Source organism: Erinaceus europaeus, unplaced genomic scaffold, assembly GCF_950295315.1.
Source record: "Erinaceus europaeus unplaced genomic scaffold, mEriEur2.1 scaffold_370, whole genome shotgun sequence".
Taxonomy (NCBI): Eukaryota; Metazoa; Chordata; class Mammalia; order Eulipotyphla; family Erinaceidae; genus Erinaceus; species Erinaceus europaeus.
Window position 1 is genome coordinate 72731 of NW_026647613.1, and position 15745 is coordinate 88475.

General features: G+C 64.4%; 2 protein-coding genes across 7 annotated transcripts in view; one reads left to right on the forward strand and one right to left on the reverse strand.

Annotated features, from left to right (window-relative positions):
- LOC132536389 (nascent polypeptide-associated complex subunit alpha, muscle-specific form-like) overlaps positions 1-6301 on the forward strand; it is a 32721-nt gene extending 26420 nt beyond the window's left edge. The window contains exons 9-10 of the mRNA XM_060184168.1: positions 11-745; positions 6293-6301. Coding sequence (XP_060040151.1) covers positions 11-745; positions 6293-6301 — 744 coding nt within the window. The remainder of the gene's footprint in view (positions 1-10; positions 746-6292) is intronic.
- Positions 6302-7955: 1654 nt separating this feature from the next.
- Positions 7956-13446, reverse strand: IRX2 (iroquois homeobox 2). Of its 6 annotated transcripts, none has more exons than XR_009547987.1 (5): positions 12796-13442; positions 10931-11327; positions 9565-10242; positions 9017-9113; positions 7956-8306 (listed from the first exon to the last, which is right to left on the reverse strand). XR_009547987.1 is itself a non-coding variant. In XM_007520541.3 (4 exons), exons 1-4 carry the CDS (start codon positions 13030-13032, stop codon positions 9067-9069), a joined length of 1359 nt encoding a protein of 452 aa, XP_007520603.1. In that variant the 5' UTR covers positions 13033-13442; the 3' UTR covers positions 7956-9066. The 6 variants fall into 6 exon arrangements, 4 of the variants coding, with proteins under 4 accessions (XP_007520603.1, XP_060040148.1, XP_060040149.1 ...); XR_009547986.1 differs by having other exon boundaries at positions 7956-8450; XM_007520541.3 differs by having other exon boundaries at positions 7956-9113.
- Between the last annotated feature and the right edge of the window lie 2299 nt (positions 13447-15745).

The following is a 15745-nucleotide window of genomic DNA, read 5'->3' on the forward strand; positions in this document are numbered from 1 at the left end:
CTGTGCTCAGCCCAGTGCTCAGCCTATGGTCAGCCCTGTGGTCAGCCCCGTGGTCAGCCCAGTGCTCAGCCCTGTGCTCAGCTCTGTGGTCAGCCCTGTGGTAAGACCTGTGCTCAGCCCCGTGGTCAGCCCCGTGGTCATCCCAGTGCTCAGCCCTGTGCTCAGCTCTGTGGTCAGCCCCATGGTCAGACCTGTGCTCAGCCCCGTGGTCAGCCCCGTGGTCAGCCCCATGGTAAGCCCTATGGTCAGCCCTGTGGTCAGCCCTATGGTCAGCCCTGTGCTCAGCCCCATGGTCATCCCCATGGTCAGCCCTGTGCTCAGCCCTGTGCTCAGCCCCATGGTCAGCCCTGTGGGACCCGTGCTCAGCCTTGTGCTCAGCCCCGTGCTCAGCCCTGTGCTCAGTCCTGTGCTCGGCCCCGTGGTCAGCCCTGTGCTCAGCCCTGTGCTCGGCCCCGTGCTCAGCCCCGTAGTCAGCCCCGTGGTCAGCCCCATGGTCAGCCCCATGCTCAGCCCTGTGCTCAGCCCTGTGCTCAGCCCTGTGCTCAGCTCTGTGCTCAGCCCTGTGGTCAGCCCTGTGGTCAGCCCCGTGGTCAGCCCCGTGGTCAGCCCCGTGGTCAGCCCCATGTTCAGCCCTGTGGTCAGCCCCATGGTCAGCCCCATGGTCTGTCCCGTGGTCAGCCCAGTGCTCAGCCCTGTGGTCAGCCCTGTGCTCAGCCCTGTGCTCAGCTCTGTGCTCAGCCCCGTGGTCAGCCCTGCAGGGGAGAAGCTTCACGAGTGGTGGAGCAGGGCCGCAGGGGTCTCTCATCTCATCTCATCTCATCTCATCTCATCTCATCTCATCTCATCTCATCTCATCTCATCTCATCATCTCATCTCTTCTCTGCTTTTCTCTGTTTCTAACAAAAAACTGGGAGCAGCAGAGCTCTCTCTGGCTTCCCCTCCCCCCTCTCTTTGTCTCTCCCTCTCTCCCTCTCCTCTCTCTGCCCCTCTCTCTCCTCTCCCTCTCTCCTTCTCCTTCTCCTTCTCTCTCCCCCTCCCTCTCTCTCCCTCCCTCTCTCCCCCTCTCTCTCCCTCCCTCTCTCCCCTCTCCTTCTCTCTCTCCCCATTTTTCCCTGTCTCTCTCTACCTCCTTCTCTCTCCCTCTCCCCCTCCCCCTCCCCCTCTTCCCCTCCCCCTCTCCCTCCCTCCCTCTCTCTCCTTCTCTTTCTCCCCCTCTCCCCCTTTCCCTGTCTCTCTCCCTCTCTCTCCCTCCTTCTCTCTCTCCCACTGCCTCCTTCTCCCTTTCTCTCTCCCCCCTCTCTCCCCTTCTCCCTCTTTCCCCATCCCTCTCCCTCTCTCTCTCCCTCTCTCTCTCCCCTTCTCTCTCCCCCCTCTCTCCCCTTCTCCCTCTTTCCCCATCCCTCTCCCTCTCTCTCTCCCTCTCTCTCTCCCCTTCTCTCTCCCCCCTCTCTCCCCTTCTCCCTCTTTCCCCATCCCTCTCCCTCTCTCTCTCCCCTTCTCTCTCCCCCCTCCTCCTCTTTCCCTGTCTCTCTCCCTCCTTCTCCCTTTCTCTCTCCCCCCTTCCTCTGCCTCTCTCTCCCCCTCTCCCTCTCCTTCCCCCTCCCTCTGCCTCTGTCTCTCCTCTTCTCTTCCTCTCTCTCTGCTCTCTCTATCTCCTTTATGTCTCTCATTCTTTACCTAAAGAGAAAACAAATCAGTGACAGCCCTGGTAGAAAAAAAGAGAAAAAGGCATCAGCATGTGTGAAGTCCTGGCTCTGCACATGGATGGAGGATGGAGGATGGATGGATGGAGGATGGATGGAGGATGGATGGATGGAGGATGGATGGATGGAGGATGGATGGAGGATGGATGGAGGATAGATGGATGGAGGATGGATGGATGGAGGATGGATGGAGGATGGATGGATGGAGGATGGATGGATGGAGGATGGATGGAGGATGGATGGATGGAGGATGGATGGAGGATGGATGGAGGATGGATGGATGGAGGATGGATGGAGGATGGATGGATGGAGGATGGATGGATGGAGGATGGATGGAGGATGGATGGAGGATGGATGGAGGATGGATGGAGGATGGATGGAGGATGGAGGATGGATAGATGGATGGATGGATGGAGGATGGAGGATGGATGGAGGATGGATGGATGGATGGAGGATGGATGGATGGAGGATGGAAGATGGATGGATGGAGGATGGATGGAGGATGGATGGATGGATGGAGGATGGATGGATGGATGGATGGAGGATGGAGGATGGATGGAGGATGGAGGATGGATGGATGGAGGATGGATGGAGGATGGATGGATGGATGGATGGATGATGGATGGAGGATGGATGGATGGATGGAGGATGGATGGAGGATGGATGGATGGATGGATGGAGGATGGATGGATGGAGGATGGATGGAGGATGGATGGATGGATGGAGGATGGAGGATGGATGGATGGAGGATGGATGGATGGATGGAGGATGGAGGATGGAAGATGGATGGATGGATGGATGGAGGATGGATGGATGGATGGAAGATGGATGGATGGATGGAGGGTGGATGGAGGATGGAGGATGGATGGATGGATGGAGGATGGAGGATGGATGGATGGATGATGGATGGATGGAGGATGGAGGATGGATGGATGGAGGATGGATGGAGGATGGATGGATGGATGGAGGATGGATGGATGGGTGGAGGATGGATGGATGGAGGATGGAGGATGGATGGATGGAGGATGGAGGATGGATAGATGGATGGATGGATGGAGGATGGATGGATGGAGGATGGATGGATGGATGGAGGATGGAGGATGGAGGATGGATGGAGGATGGAGGATGGAGGATGGATGGATGGAGGATGGATGGATGCATGGATGGATGTAAGATGGATGGATGGAGGATGGAGGATGGATGGAGGATGGAGGATGGATGGATGGATGGAGGATGGAGGATGGATGGAGGATGGAGGTTGGATGGATGGATGGATGGATGGAGGATGGATGGATGGATGGAGGATGGATGGATGGATGGAGGATGGATGGATGGAGGATGGATGGATGGAGGATGGATGGAGGATGGATGGATGGAGGATGGATGGATGGAGGATGGATGGAGGATGGATGGATGGATGGAGGATGGAGGATGGATGGATGGATGGAGGATGGATGGATGGATGGATGGAGGATGGAGGATGGAAGATGGATGGATGGAGGATGGATGGAGGATGGAAGATGGATGGATGGATGGAGGATGGATGGATGGATGGAGGATGGATGGATGGATGGAGGATGGAGGATGGATGGATGGATGGAGGATGGAGGATGGAGGATGGATGGATGGATGATGGATGGATGGAGGATGGAGGATGAATGGATGGATGGAGGATGGATGGATGGATGGATGGAGGATGGATGGATGGAGGATGGATGGAGGATGGATGGATGGATGGAGGATGGATGGATGGGTGGAGGATGGATGGATGGATGGAGGATGGAGGATGGATGGATGGAGGATGGAGGATGGATGGATGGATGGAGGATGGATGGATGGATGGATGGAGGATGGAGGATGGATGGATGGATGATGGAGGATGGAGGATAGATGGATGGAGGATGGAAGATGGATAAATGGAGGATGGATGGAGGATGGAAGATGGATGGATGGATGGAGGATGGATGGATGGATGGATGGATGGAAGATGGATGGATGGAGGATGAAGGATGGATGGAGGATGGAGGATGGATGGATGGATGGAGGATGGAGGATGGATGGAGGATGGAGGATGGATGGATGGATGGATGATGGATGGATGGAGGATGGATGGAGGATGGATGGAATTTGGATGAATGGATGGAGGATGGATGGATGGATGGAGGATGGAGGATGGAGGATGGATGGATGGAGGATGGAGGATGGATGGATGGATGGATGGAGGATGAATGGATGGAGGATGGAGGATGGATGGATGGATGGAGGATGGAGGATGGAGGATGGAGGATGGATGGATGGATGGATGGAGGATGGAGGATGGAGGATGGATGGATGTAGGATAGCTAGGTGGATGGGTGATGGGGGTGCTTCTCTAAAATCGTGTGCACAGAGAGGAGGGAAGGGCCTTCCATGGGGGCTGAGGGTCACCCCTTCTTGTTGGGGGTGGGGTGAGGCCGGGAGGGGTTTGGCCTTGGGATCTCTGCCTGTGAGCCCAGGGAGGGTCCTCAGTGACCCCTGGTGCCCCTCCCCAGTCCTAAGCTGCATGTGGGGTGTGACAGGAGGGGATTCCGAGACCTTCCCACCTCCTCCCTGCCTGCTACAGACTCCACATCCCCAGGGTTGGACACTGCCTCTGGGCAGCCATCCATCCTGGACACTTAAACCATCTCCTCTTCTGGAAAGTTCTCTGAGGAGAGAAGAGACTTCACAGGTGCTGCCCTAAAGGTGTGTGCAGAGGCTGGGGGGCTGCTGGGGGCTCCCATCTTGTCCGGGCTCTGGCCAATGGCTGGAACCTTGGACCATGTGGGCCTGAGCCCAGCTCCCAGGCTCCCAAGATGGAGCTGAGAAGAGGGGCTGCCTGTGGGGGGCTGGGGGTGCAGAACCGGAGTAAGGGGATGAAGGTCTGGGGTGTCCTGACTGCAGCTCAGATCACAGAGTGAGTTCTCTCCACCCGCCTCCTGCTGCACCAGGGCTCAGGGCTCCAGGGAGGGGACAGATGGACAGGGGTCAGGCCGAGCCCCCAGTGCACAGGCCGCAGTGAGGTGAGAGCATAAGGCCCCAGCTCAGCAGGCAAGTTCCAGCCCCTCCCGCCTGCCCCTTCTCCTGCTGGGAGTAAAGTGCCCCCTTTGTGATCCTGGGGCAGGGGGCTCCCACTCCTTTGGGCTCAGCCACTTGGGGGCAGCTCCAATCCCCCACCGGGGGCCTTGTGCATCCACCGAGTTCAGTGCCTTATCTTCCAGCTTCCTCTGGGGTCTTTATTTGTTGTGGGAGGGGGGTCCTGAGAAGGACAGGGAGGGTGAGTGGCTCCCTTCAAAGGTCACCGGTGGGGGGCACAGAGGCATGAGACCCCTTACAACGACCAGAGGTGGCTGTGACCCTGTGTCGACCCTGTGGGGAACAATGGGTCAGGGCCACGCACAGGAGAGGGCCCATGGATCAAAAACACGCCAGGACTTGCGTCCGTCTGAGGGTGTCAGGTGCCCTGTGGGCGTGTTCTGCTTGCCCAGAAGAGAAGCTGGTCCTCTGGGCCCGGCTTCCACCAGAGGCCTGGGTGGGTGTCTGTGCAGAGCGGGACGCAGGGCATGTCTCCCCCAAACGGGCTTCTCACTGCTGCTGCTGCTGCTGACATTCTTCTGAGATTCAGACAAGCCCAGGAGGAGGAGGGAGTGCAGTGCAGAGGAGGGAGGAGGAAGGAGAAGAGAGATGGAAGGAGGCTCCTTCCTGGTCAGCAGGGTGGTGGCTGACAGGGTTCTCAGCTCACCTTCTCTCTCAGCTCAGCACTTCCACAGCTCTCTGGAGCCTCCATTTCTCTCTGCAAGCAAAACGCCTTGCCCTGCCCTCCCCACAGAGTCTGTCAGGGTTGGGAGGGTGGGGTGCACCCCAGGGCTGGGCGAGGCCTGTCCCTGCTTCTGGCTGGGGGAGGGGGGGCAGGGCCACATGTCCAGTGTCCAGCGGAGGGCAGGATGGCCAGCCTGTGACCCCCGGCATGGGATTTGGGGACCCACTGAAGGGACGTTCCCGGGATCTGCACAGTCAGTTACGCACACGCAGGCCCTGATTTGGGGGTGGCTTGGGGTTTGGGGCCTGGGTCCAAGGAGAGAGAAGGCTGGCGGCCTGTTGGGGTTGTCGTCTGGACAGTCTGGGTGGGGGCACGTGTCTCCCTGCTGTAACCAGCGGGGTGGGGGCTCAACTTCTCTTTTAATCCTTTTGATGGAGATTTCACCATTTCACTGTGATCCTGACCGCCTGGGGGAGGGACACGGAGCCCCAGGGTGCTGGGGAACCCTGGGTAGGGTGGCCAGGAAGTGAGGAGCCCCAGGTGCAGGCATGCAGGGGTGAACCCAGGGGTGCAGCAGGAAGCAGGTTGCTGGCAGAGGAGGATGGGGTGTCCTTGTCTAGGTAGTGCCTGGCACTGGGCAGAAGCACCTGCTCTGAGGGGCTGAGAGCTGGGGAGCTGGGCAGCCGGGAAGCCCCTCACAGACTCCGCAGGCCAGCTCCAGTGACCAGCTCCGGGCTCAGGGATGGTGGCCTGGGGGGGCACTGGCCCAGGGACCCTGCCCACCTGCCACGCCGTCCCCCTCCACCCCCAGGAGAGCTAGCAGGGGCCTTGGTGACATCAGTGACCTGAGTCTTAGAGGCAGGTGGATCCCCCTCGTGCTCACAGACCCGGGAAGCCCCCCCACCCCCCGCAAATGGGTGCCCGAGGTCCTGTGGGGACGGTGTGAGGAATGGGGTCCCTGTTTCTGCCAGTCCTCAGGGCCCCGTGTGCTTCCAGCTATTGCAGGATGAGGGTGGCTGGAGGAGCCTGGGGAGCCAGGCTGTGTGCTGGGCAGGATGGAGCCCAGGGGAGAGCCAGGCCGAAGTGTCACAGCGGAGGGTGGGCACCGCCTGTGACCTTTGGCGTCAGGCTTCTGTCCCCCACCCGTCCCTGAGGGGGACGCTGGCCACACCTGGGGTTACACCCCTCTCCCAAAACCTCCGGGGTGGACCAGAGCCCGCAGCGGGGCACAGGGGTGGAGGGGGACAGACTGCCTGGGAGGGGACAGCGCAGATGTCACAACCTCTGAAACCAAGTGAAGGCCCCAGACAGCGTGGACACTCCCCTTGGCCCAGCCCGCGGTGGGGAGCAGAATGCCTCAGTCGGTCCCTCCGCGGCTTTCAAAGCGTCCCTGATAAGGCCCTGCAGGAGGCCCTGGTTCCGCTGACACAGAAGCCGCTGTGGAGGGCTGGATGGCACCCTCTGCACGCCGGGCCTCTGGGCCTCCGGAGCTTCTTGATCTGGGCCAGAGAGGTGCCTGCCGACAGGTCCGGCCGCTGGGAGCCTCCCCCGCTTCCCCACCCCCAGGAGCCCCTGGCCGCTGCGCCTGCCGCGGCCTTATTAATCACAGGGTGAAATGGATGCCTCTTGAAAAATCAGTATGTGATTGATTAAAGGACCGTCTGTGAAGCTATTATTCTTGTTTTATAACCGTGAGTTATATCCACTCGATTTATCTTCGTGGAGGAAAGCCAGTGCGGGCCGGCCGCTCCTCTGGAATTCTCCGATAGGGACAGACCCCGGGGACGGCCCGTCGGAGCACAGGGCAGCATCTCTGGGCAACACCTCTAGACATGGCCTAAATTAGCCCTCAGGTGGGCGACAGGGTCAACGCGGTTTAACCCCCTGCCTACCCAGCCCCTCAGCCGCAAGGCTCTGGAAAGAAATTCCATCCCCTCTCACTTTATGCCTGCAGTCTCCAACTCAGAGTCCAGAAGTCGCCTGGGAAATGGGATAAGCAACTCGCATTTGGATATTTGCATTAGAGCAAACAGTTCTGCCCAGCAGGGATGTATGGGGGGGGGGGATCACCCACCATGTGCTCGGGGCGGCTCCTCAGCTTCCCTGACCCAGGCGGCTTCCGGGGCCACAGCCCCATCACGACGGGGTGGGTGCCGGGCCTGGGGGAGCAGGTGGTCTTGTTCTGTGCCGCCCAATGACTGCTCACTCAAGGCACACGGCCTCCACGTTCCTAAGATGCCCGGGTAGAAACTGTCACACAGCAGGGCACCTCCCTTAGGCCGGCGTCTCTCCCTCTGCCTTTTCTCTTCTCTTTTCGTCTCATCTTTTCTTTTCCTTTTCTCTCTTTTTCCCTGGAGCAGTTGAAGGATTACTTTACGAACCTTCATTTGAAAGCTTGAGGTCAGATCACCTGAGGCAAGGGTTCCCTCTGCCCAAACCCTCTTCCAGGAAAAATGACCTGGAACGCCACGTACTGGAGACCAATCTGTCTTTATTTACACTTGAGGATATAAATCAGTGAAGAATTCTCATGAAAACAACCAACAAAAGATCATAGTAACCAGCGACATTCAAATAAAAACCAGGCAGGATTTATTCACAAAACAGTCTAGGTTCCTTGCAATACAACTTGCAGGGATCACCAGAGGCTTCAGAGCCTTACAAAAATAAATAGCAGACGCGTCCCCTCTGAAGGATCTGTGTCCTCTATTCACGTTCCGTCTCTACCGAGGACACACACCTTTTCACCTTTACAAAGACGTCCGTATAGTCCTATCACAGCTAAGAGGGCATGTACATCGTGGCCATGGAGTGGTCAAGAGATCCTGAGAGAAGAGATTGTTTTTCAAAAGTCACACGTACAAGGGAAGACTGGGTGGGGGCTGCGGGGGTCTACTATGTCCACAAATTCACGGATGTCCACCGAGTCTGTTCCGTTAAGAGTCTGGAGTTCACGGGGCTGCTTCTCTCTGGGGGTGGGGACACAGGAAGTCACCCCAACTTATGGGACTGTTTTTTAAATATATATTTATATATAGGTATCGCTGTATAGGCGGGACTGGGGAGAGAGAAGAGCCTGACTTTTCTTTTTTTTTCCAAAGCAATTCTGACACCTGCCTGTGGAGCCAGGGAACCGCGGCCTCCCCATGGCCTCCCCTGCTTCCCAGAAGGACTTACACATGGTGGGGGTCTGCCTGCACCCTCACAGCCCCCTGCCCTGGGGGTCCCCTCGTCCAGCTGCAGAGGGGCATCTCTGAGACTCTGCGGGTGGGGCAGTGGGGACATTTCCAAGACAGGGTGGGGCCAGCTCTGCAGACCTGACCCTCCTCATGTTGGGGATTCCATCCAGGGAGCCCCCCCTCATCCTAAGGGTCCCCACTGTGTTCCAGCACCCGGAGAAACCCAGGGGAAGGCAGAGGCTGGGAGCTGGAACACTGGGTTTCAGCAGGGATGACCCTCTCCTGGGCTGTTTTTCTTTTGGAAGGGTCCTTAGACCCCAGGCGGGGTGTGTGTGTGTGTGTGTGTGGGGAGTTACCGGCTGGCTGGGGGGGGGGACTGGTGTCCACTGGGCTCCACAGGCAGCTGCTACAGGTAGGGCTGGATGCCCCCGGCGACTGTGCCCTCGCTGGAATCTGGGGAAGGGCCTGTCGGTCAGGCTGGGGCCACTGTCACCCCACTGCTCACTGCCCTGACCGCCGGGTGCCTCCTCCCCACTAGGCGACTGGGTGGACTGCAGCCCCCAAGGGCGAACCAGTGCTCCGGGTGGCCCCGCCCTTGAGAGCTCTGCCTACTGGATGGGAGACTTGGAGGGTTGGAGACTCAGAAGGACTGGAGCTGGGGAGACTGGGGGGGCTGCAGATGGGGGGGCTGGAGATGGGGGGACTGGTCTCCAGGGGCTGAGAGACTCGGGGTCTGGGTGTGGGGGGCTGGGGGCTGGAGGACTGGGGGTGGGTCTGGGGGAGACTGGGGACTGCGAGGGGACCCGGGGTCGGGGGACTCAGCACTCAGGGCGCTGGTTCTGTCCGGAGGGATCCTGTCTCCGGCCCAGCGCGCACCCCGGGGACCCCTCGGCCAGGCACCCACCTTTCCTGGGCTCGTAGGCGGCGGCCGGGGCGCGGTAGTGGGGCTCGGGCGGGTGCGCTCCCACCTTCCCTGCGTCGCTCGCGGCGGCCTTGGGCGCAGCGTGCAGAGCCTCCCCCGGCGCTGCGGGGCTGTAGCGCAGGAGCCCGGGTCCCTGCAGCGCGGCGTTGAGGTTCCCGTAGCCCGAGTAGTTGCCGTAGAAGGGGGCGGTGTAGTAGAGCGGGCGGCCGAGCAGGGGCGCCGCGCCGGGGTAGGGCGAGGCCCCGGGGGCGGTGGGGGGCGCGGGGGGCGCGGGGCCCGGGCCGCGCTGCAGCTTGAGGTCCGAGGTGGCGATCTCCGCCAGTGACCAGAGCTTGGGTTTCCCGGCGGGGGCGGCCACCGGCGATGTCCGCGTGTCCGGGGGCGTCTCGCAGGCGCGGGGCACGGGCTCGGGCGGGGCGCTCAGCCGCGGGGCCTCCACGCCGGTCAGCGGCGACGCGGACACGGCCTTGGGCGCCAGCTGGTCTTCCCCGTCGCCCTCGCCTTCGCCGTCGTCCTCGTCCTCGTCCTCGTCCAGCGCCCCGAACTTGTCCCGGCAGCTGGCCCCCGCCCCGCACATCCCGGGCCCAGCGCCGCAGGGCAGCTTCTCGGCGTCCGAGTCGGCCGAGTGGTCAGTGAGCGAGTCCACGTGCAGGCTGATCCCTGCGGGAGGGCGGGGGCGGGCGGGTGGCGGCCTGAGACCCGGGTGGCCACTAGCGCCCCCATCCCTGCACGACGCAAGTGACCCGGGGGCCGCCCCTGCCTGCGAGAAGGTCCCGCGCCCCGCTCTGCGCCCTGCCTGGGGACCTGGCCCGGCGCCCCCGACCCCTGGCTCTGCATCCCCAGCCCTGCACCCCGCCTGAGGAGAAGGCCCGGAACCAAGCCCCTGGCCCTGCGTCCCCGCCCCATGCTCCCAACCCTGGCCCCAAGCCCCGCGCCCCCCGCCCCGCGCGCCTCGTACCCCGCACCCCGCTCTCCCAGCCGGAAGCCCTGGCGCTGCACCCCCAGCCCTGGGCCCGGCCTGGAGAGAAGGCCCCGCCACTCCGACTCCCGGCCCCAGGGGGTCCCTTCGTCCCAGCCCGGCCACTCGCGCCCCGTCTGTGGAGGAGGCCCTGCGCCTGGCGCCCCAGCCCCGCGCCCCTAAAGCCTGACCCCGCACCACCAGCCCCACGCCCCGCCTGGGGAGAAAGCCCCATGCCCTGCGCCCCCGCTTCCGGAGAAGGCCCCACGCCGGGCGCCCGCGGCCCCAAGCCCTGTCCCCCCAACTCCGGGCCGGGCCGCGGCTCCCGCACCGCCTGGCAGAGAGCCCGCCCCACCCCCACCCCTGGCTCCAGGCCCGGCGCCCGCTCACCCTCGTCCTCCGCAGACGTCTCGGCGCCCTCCTGCGCCCGCCCCGGGCTGCCCTTGCCGCGGGCCGCGTCGTCCTCGTCCTCGTCCTCGCTCTTGCTGCGCGGGGCCCAGGTCACCTTGTTCTCCTTCTTGAGGCGCCGGCGCGCGTTGGCGAACCAGGTGGACACCTGCGTGAGGGTCATCTTGGTGATGATGGCCAGCATGATCTTCTCGCCCTTGGTGGGGTAGGGGTTCTTGCGGTGCTCGTTGAGCCAGGCCTTGAGCGTGGCCGTGGCGTCGCGGGTGGCGTTCTTGCGGTACGCGGGGTCGTTGAGCTGGTAGGGGTAGGCCGCGCCGCCGTATGGGTGGTAGCCGAGCGCGCCGGGCATGCCCGGGCCGTGCGCCTCGTAGGGCGCGCCCTGCAACCGCACAGGAGGCTGAGCGCCAGGAGCCCTGCGTCCTCCAGCTCCACGGCCCCCACTTCCCGGCACCGGGGGCTGCCTGTCCCCGCGCCCGAGCGTCCCGGCACAGCCCCCTCGCTTCCCTGCCACTTGGCAGAGACCTCTGGTCCCTGCGGCCTGGCGCCCGGAGCCGCCCCCACCTCCACCCCCCCCCCCCGCCCTTATTTGGTTAAAAGAAAAAGAAGAAGGAAAAAAAAAAAAAAGCCACGGGAACCCCGCGCCGCTATTCACCGCTGCAAAGCTCCGCAAATCCAATTTGCAACTCTGAAGCCAGGCACCGTTTCGAATTCTTCAAATGCGCCGTAATTAGCATTTTAATTCAGCCTTTAAGGTTTAAATTCGCTGCGCGGGCAGCCTCCGCCCGGGCTGCTCCGCTCCCCCGCCGGACTCTGGGATCCCACCCCTGGCGCCCCGCTCGCCCGAACCCGAGTCTCCGCCCGGCCCGCCAGACCCGTCACAGGGCCGCCTGAGTCCCGGGCCCAGCAGGGAGGACAGGGTGCGCTCCACGCCACCCCGCGCTCTGACCCGCGCCGGCCGCGGGGAGCAGCTGCCCGGCCCGCCGCCTGCCCCGGGTGAGCCCGGCCGCCGCCACAGGCCCAAGCTCCGCTGCTGTACATCCCGGCTCCCGAGCTGCCGCCGCCCCTAGCTGCCCGCCCGGCCTTCCCGCTGCCCGCAACGAGTGGCCATCGGCGCCCTGGTTCGCCCAGCTCCGGCCCCAGGCGCCCTGGGGGGACCCCGCGCCCCCCCCCGCCCGCTGCGGTGCCCCCCCCCCCCGCGCTCCACACCAGTGATCCCGGGTCCTGCGCTCTCTCCCAGGGGCTTCCCAGCTCCGCCGCCTGGGCTCTGCGCCCCCCGCGCTCCCAGCCACAATCTGGGGTGCCCTCTGCCGCCCAGGTTCTGAGCCCAGGGCCGCGGTGGGGAGTCCCGCGCCCCCCCACCCCAATATCCAGGTAGACCCCCGCGCTCCACTCCAGCGATCCCGGCTCCCGCGCTCCGGCGAGGTCCGCAGCTCAGCCCCGGCCCTGCACCCGAGCTCCCTCCCTGAGACCCCCAGCCACGACTGGGGCCCCTTCCCGTGCCGCCCGGCCAGCACTGCCTCCCCCCTCACTCCAACGGTCCCGGTGCCCAGGTCCTCTGCTCCGGCGGAGCCCCTCCCGGGAGGGGGCTGCACCCCTGGCCACGATCGGCTCTCCAGCCCCTGCACCCCAACGACCCCTTGCTCCGGTGGGGGTTCCGCGCCCTGGGGCAGCCCGGCGCCCCCTGCCACGATCCCCTCCGCCCCACGGATCCCGGGTCCTGCGCTCCGGCGGGGTCCCCACCTCGGCCGCCTCGGCCCCGCGCCCCGGGGAAACCCCGTGCTCCCCAGCGGCGCCCCTGGCCCCTCCGCGCCCCAGGCCCCCGGCCGCCCCCGGCCCGCGCCCCTCACCATGTAGGACGGGAAGCCGGCGGCCGCGTCCGGGTAGTGCAACGGGCTGCCGAAGCCGGGCGCAGCCTGCGCCGTGAAGGCCGCCGAGCCGGGGTAGGGGCTGAAGGCCGAGCCCGCCGCCGAGCGCGTCAGCTCCTCGCTGCGCGGGGCCGCCAGGGCCGGGGCGCCGTAGGCCGGGCAGGAGTACAGGGCCAGCGAGCCGGGCGCCTGGTACAGGTAGCCCTGCGGGTAGGACATGGCGCCAGCCCGTCACGCCGAGACCCCCATCCAGCCCTGCAGGGGCGCGGGGCGAGGGCAGGGGTCCGGGGTCCGAGGGCGCAGGCCGGGGGGCTGGGGCTTGGGGGACGCGGGGCCAGGACTCGGGGCTGGAGCCGGGCGGCTGGGGCTTGGCGGCGGGGCTGGGGCTCGTGGGTCCGGGGCTCGGGTGTCGGGGGCCCGGGCCGGGGGCGCAGGCTGGGGGCTGGGCCGGGGGCCGGGGGGCCGGGGGCGCAGCCGCGCGCCGGGCCGGCGGTCGGGCAGTGGGGGAGCCGCGGCCGGAGTTGGGGAAGGCGCGCGGAGTTTGCGGGACATTGGCACCCGCCGCTGTCCGTCACGCGCTCATCTGCATGCTCGGGGACCCGCCCCGCCGCCAGGGAGGAGGAGGAGGGAGCAGGGAGCAGGGAGGAGGCGGGAGGAGGAGCAGGAGGAGGAGGAGAGGAGCGCCGGGCTTTTGTGGCTCAAACGCCGGGCTCGCCGCCCCGCTGACAGGCTGGCGGGGCTACCCCCTGGCTACCGGCACCCCAGGCCCGTGCCCTGCCCCCCACCCCGGGCGCCCCGTCTGCCTGTGACCATTTGGGGACTCCAGGGCCGCCCCCACTCGTGGCTGGTCCGGTGATGCCCCCCAGGCCGGTGGCCACCGCCTAGCGACTGTCCTGGGCTGGCAGGCTCCGGCCTCTCCTGCCGGCGAGTGTCCCCGATCATCAGTCTTGGCCAGGCGGGTCTCCCCGGCTGCCCCCACCCTGGCTGCTCAGTCCCGCTCCCGGGCGGACAGTTTCGTTTTCTTTCTGTAAGTTGCTGCGTCCCTGGATTCCAGTCGGAGCCAGGAGACTCGCCTGCCGGCCACGGATCCTACAGGAGCCTCAGGGACACACGGGAGGGTGACAGCTCAGCAGGCTGGTGGCCGGCAGGTAACTCGGGGTGCCGGAAAGAAGTCCTGGGCACCCTGGCTCCCCAGCCCCTATCCCCATGGCATCCCTGCTCAAGGAGGCCAGGCTGTGACACCCGCCGCCATTGGAGGGCGCCCAAGGACTCTAGGCGGAGCTGGGAGAGGCAGGTCCACTCGCCTCGGTCAACAGGTACCTGGAGGGGGCTGACCTGTAGGGGAACTTGGGGGAGGGTCCAGCCTGCTCTCTCCCGGCCAGCCCCGGTGTCCTCCACAGCTGGCCCAGAGTCTGTTGCCGCTTTGCGAAGAATTGGGGAGCTGGAGCTCTGAGGACTCCAGGCCTGAGGGGCTCCCCAGCACCCCAACCAGCTGGTGGTCTGGGCCTGCACAGCTCAGTCCCCCGAAACCTCAGCCCTCCCCCACTCCACACACCCACCTCGGAACCCCCAGACCCATCCCAGACACACCTGTGCTCCCCAGCTCCTGGGGCCCCTCACTCACTTCTGGGGGGTCCCTTCTATCAATTAGAGCTCGTGGGGGGCCCGGGGGAGTTAAGGGGGGTATGGTCTCTGGGGCTAGGCCTGGCTGAAGGGAGGACCCTGATGGAGCCAGGGCTGTGGGTGACACAGGGTAGTCACACCACTTGGACAGTCCTCAGACCACAGTGCTGGGTCCTGTTTTTCTTCTTGGGAGGGGCAAGGGCTCAAATTTATTTTTTAATCCATGGTGAGGGTCCTGCCATTGTCCCACTGCCCAAGTCCTGATCCTGAGGCTCCTTCCCCTCTGCATCGGGTCTGACCTCCCCTCCCGGGGGCTAGGAGCCCACCCTTCAGCTTTGGTCTTGATGGGGCCACAGAGGGAGACTGTGATATTGCTTTTGGGAAAGTCGATCTGGGGTGGGGGGGCTTCATCTGGGACCTGGGGCTGGATTCCAGGACCTGCTGGGGAGGCTCTGGGAGGTGGGGGGGGGTCCTGGGGTGTGCCTGGGCACCCAGCTTGGTGCTGGGGGCCGCGCAGGGGCTGGGGCTCAAAGGGCCTGGAGGTTGAGGGGCATGGTGCAGGGGTGGGGTCTTCAGGGGCAGAGTCTCAGAGGCTGGGGGGACTAGGGGGCTGGGGACTGAGGGGCATGGCGCAGGGGTAGGGTCTTCAGGGGCAGAGTCTCAGGAGCTGGGGGGACTAGGGGGCTGGGGGCTGAGGGGCATGGCGCAGGGGTGGGGTCTTCAGGGGCAGTCTCAGGGGCTGGGGTACTAGGGGGCTGGGGGCTGAGGGGCATGGCTCAGGGTGGGGTCTTCAGGGGCAGAGTTTCAGGGGCTGAAGTTCAGGAGGCCCAGTGGCACAGGGGCTGGGGAGGAGTGCTGGACAGGCCTCTGTAAAGTGGGGTCACCTGTTAGGGCCTGTGAGGACTGAGGTCCTCTCTCCTCAGGTACCTCCGTCTTCTGTTCCCCATCTTGTCCACCATCCCTGTGTCCCTCATGCCTCATCCCCCTGTCCCCCGTCTGTCTCCCTGCCCTCCCAGAACCACTAGGGGCTAAAGGGCTGGATGGCTCAGTGGGTGAACAGAACAGGGTGGCTACAGCCCTGTTTGCCTGAGCAGTACCAGCCGAGGCTGCAGCGGGTGTGGGCGGTGGGGGGCGCTGTGGGCGCGCTGGTCAGCCACGTCCCCTGCCTCAACCCTGCTGTCCCTGTGGTGCTGGGCCCTGGCGCCTCCTTCCCGGCTGGGTATCTGAGTCCAGACGCCGCCCCCCACGGGCCCCCTGGACCCCCAAAGCCCCAAAGCCGGGGCGCGGACTGGGCGCCGCCCCCTCCTGG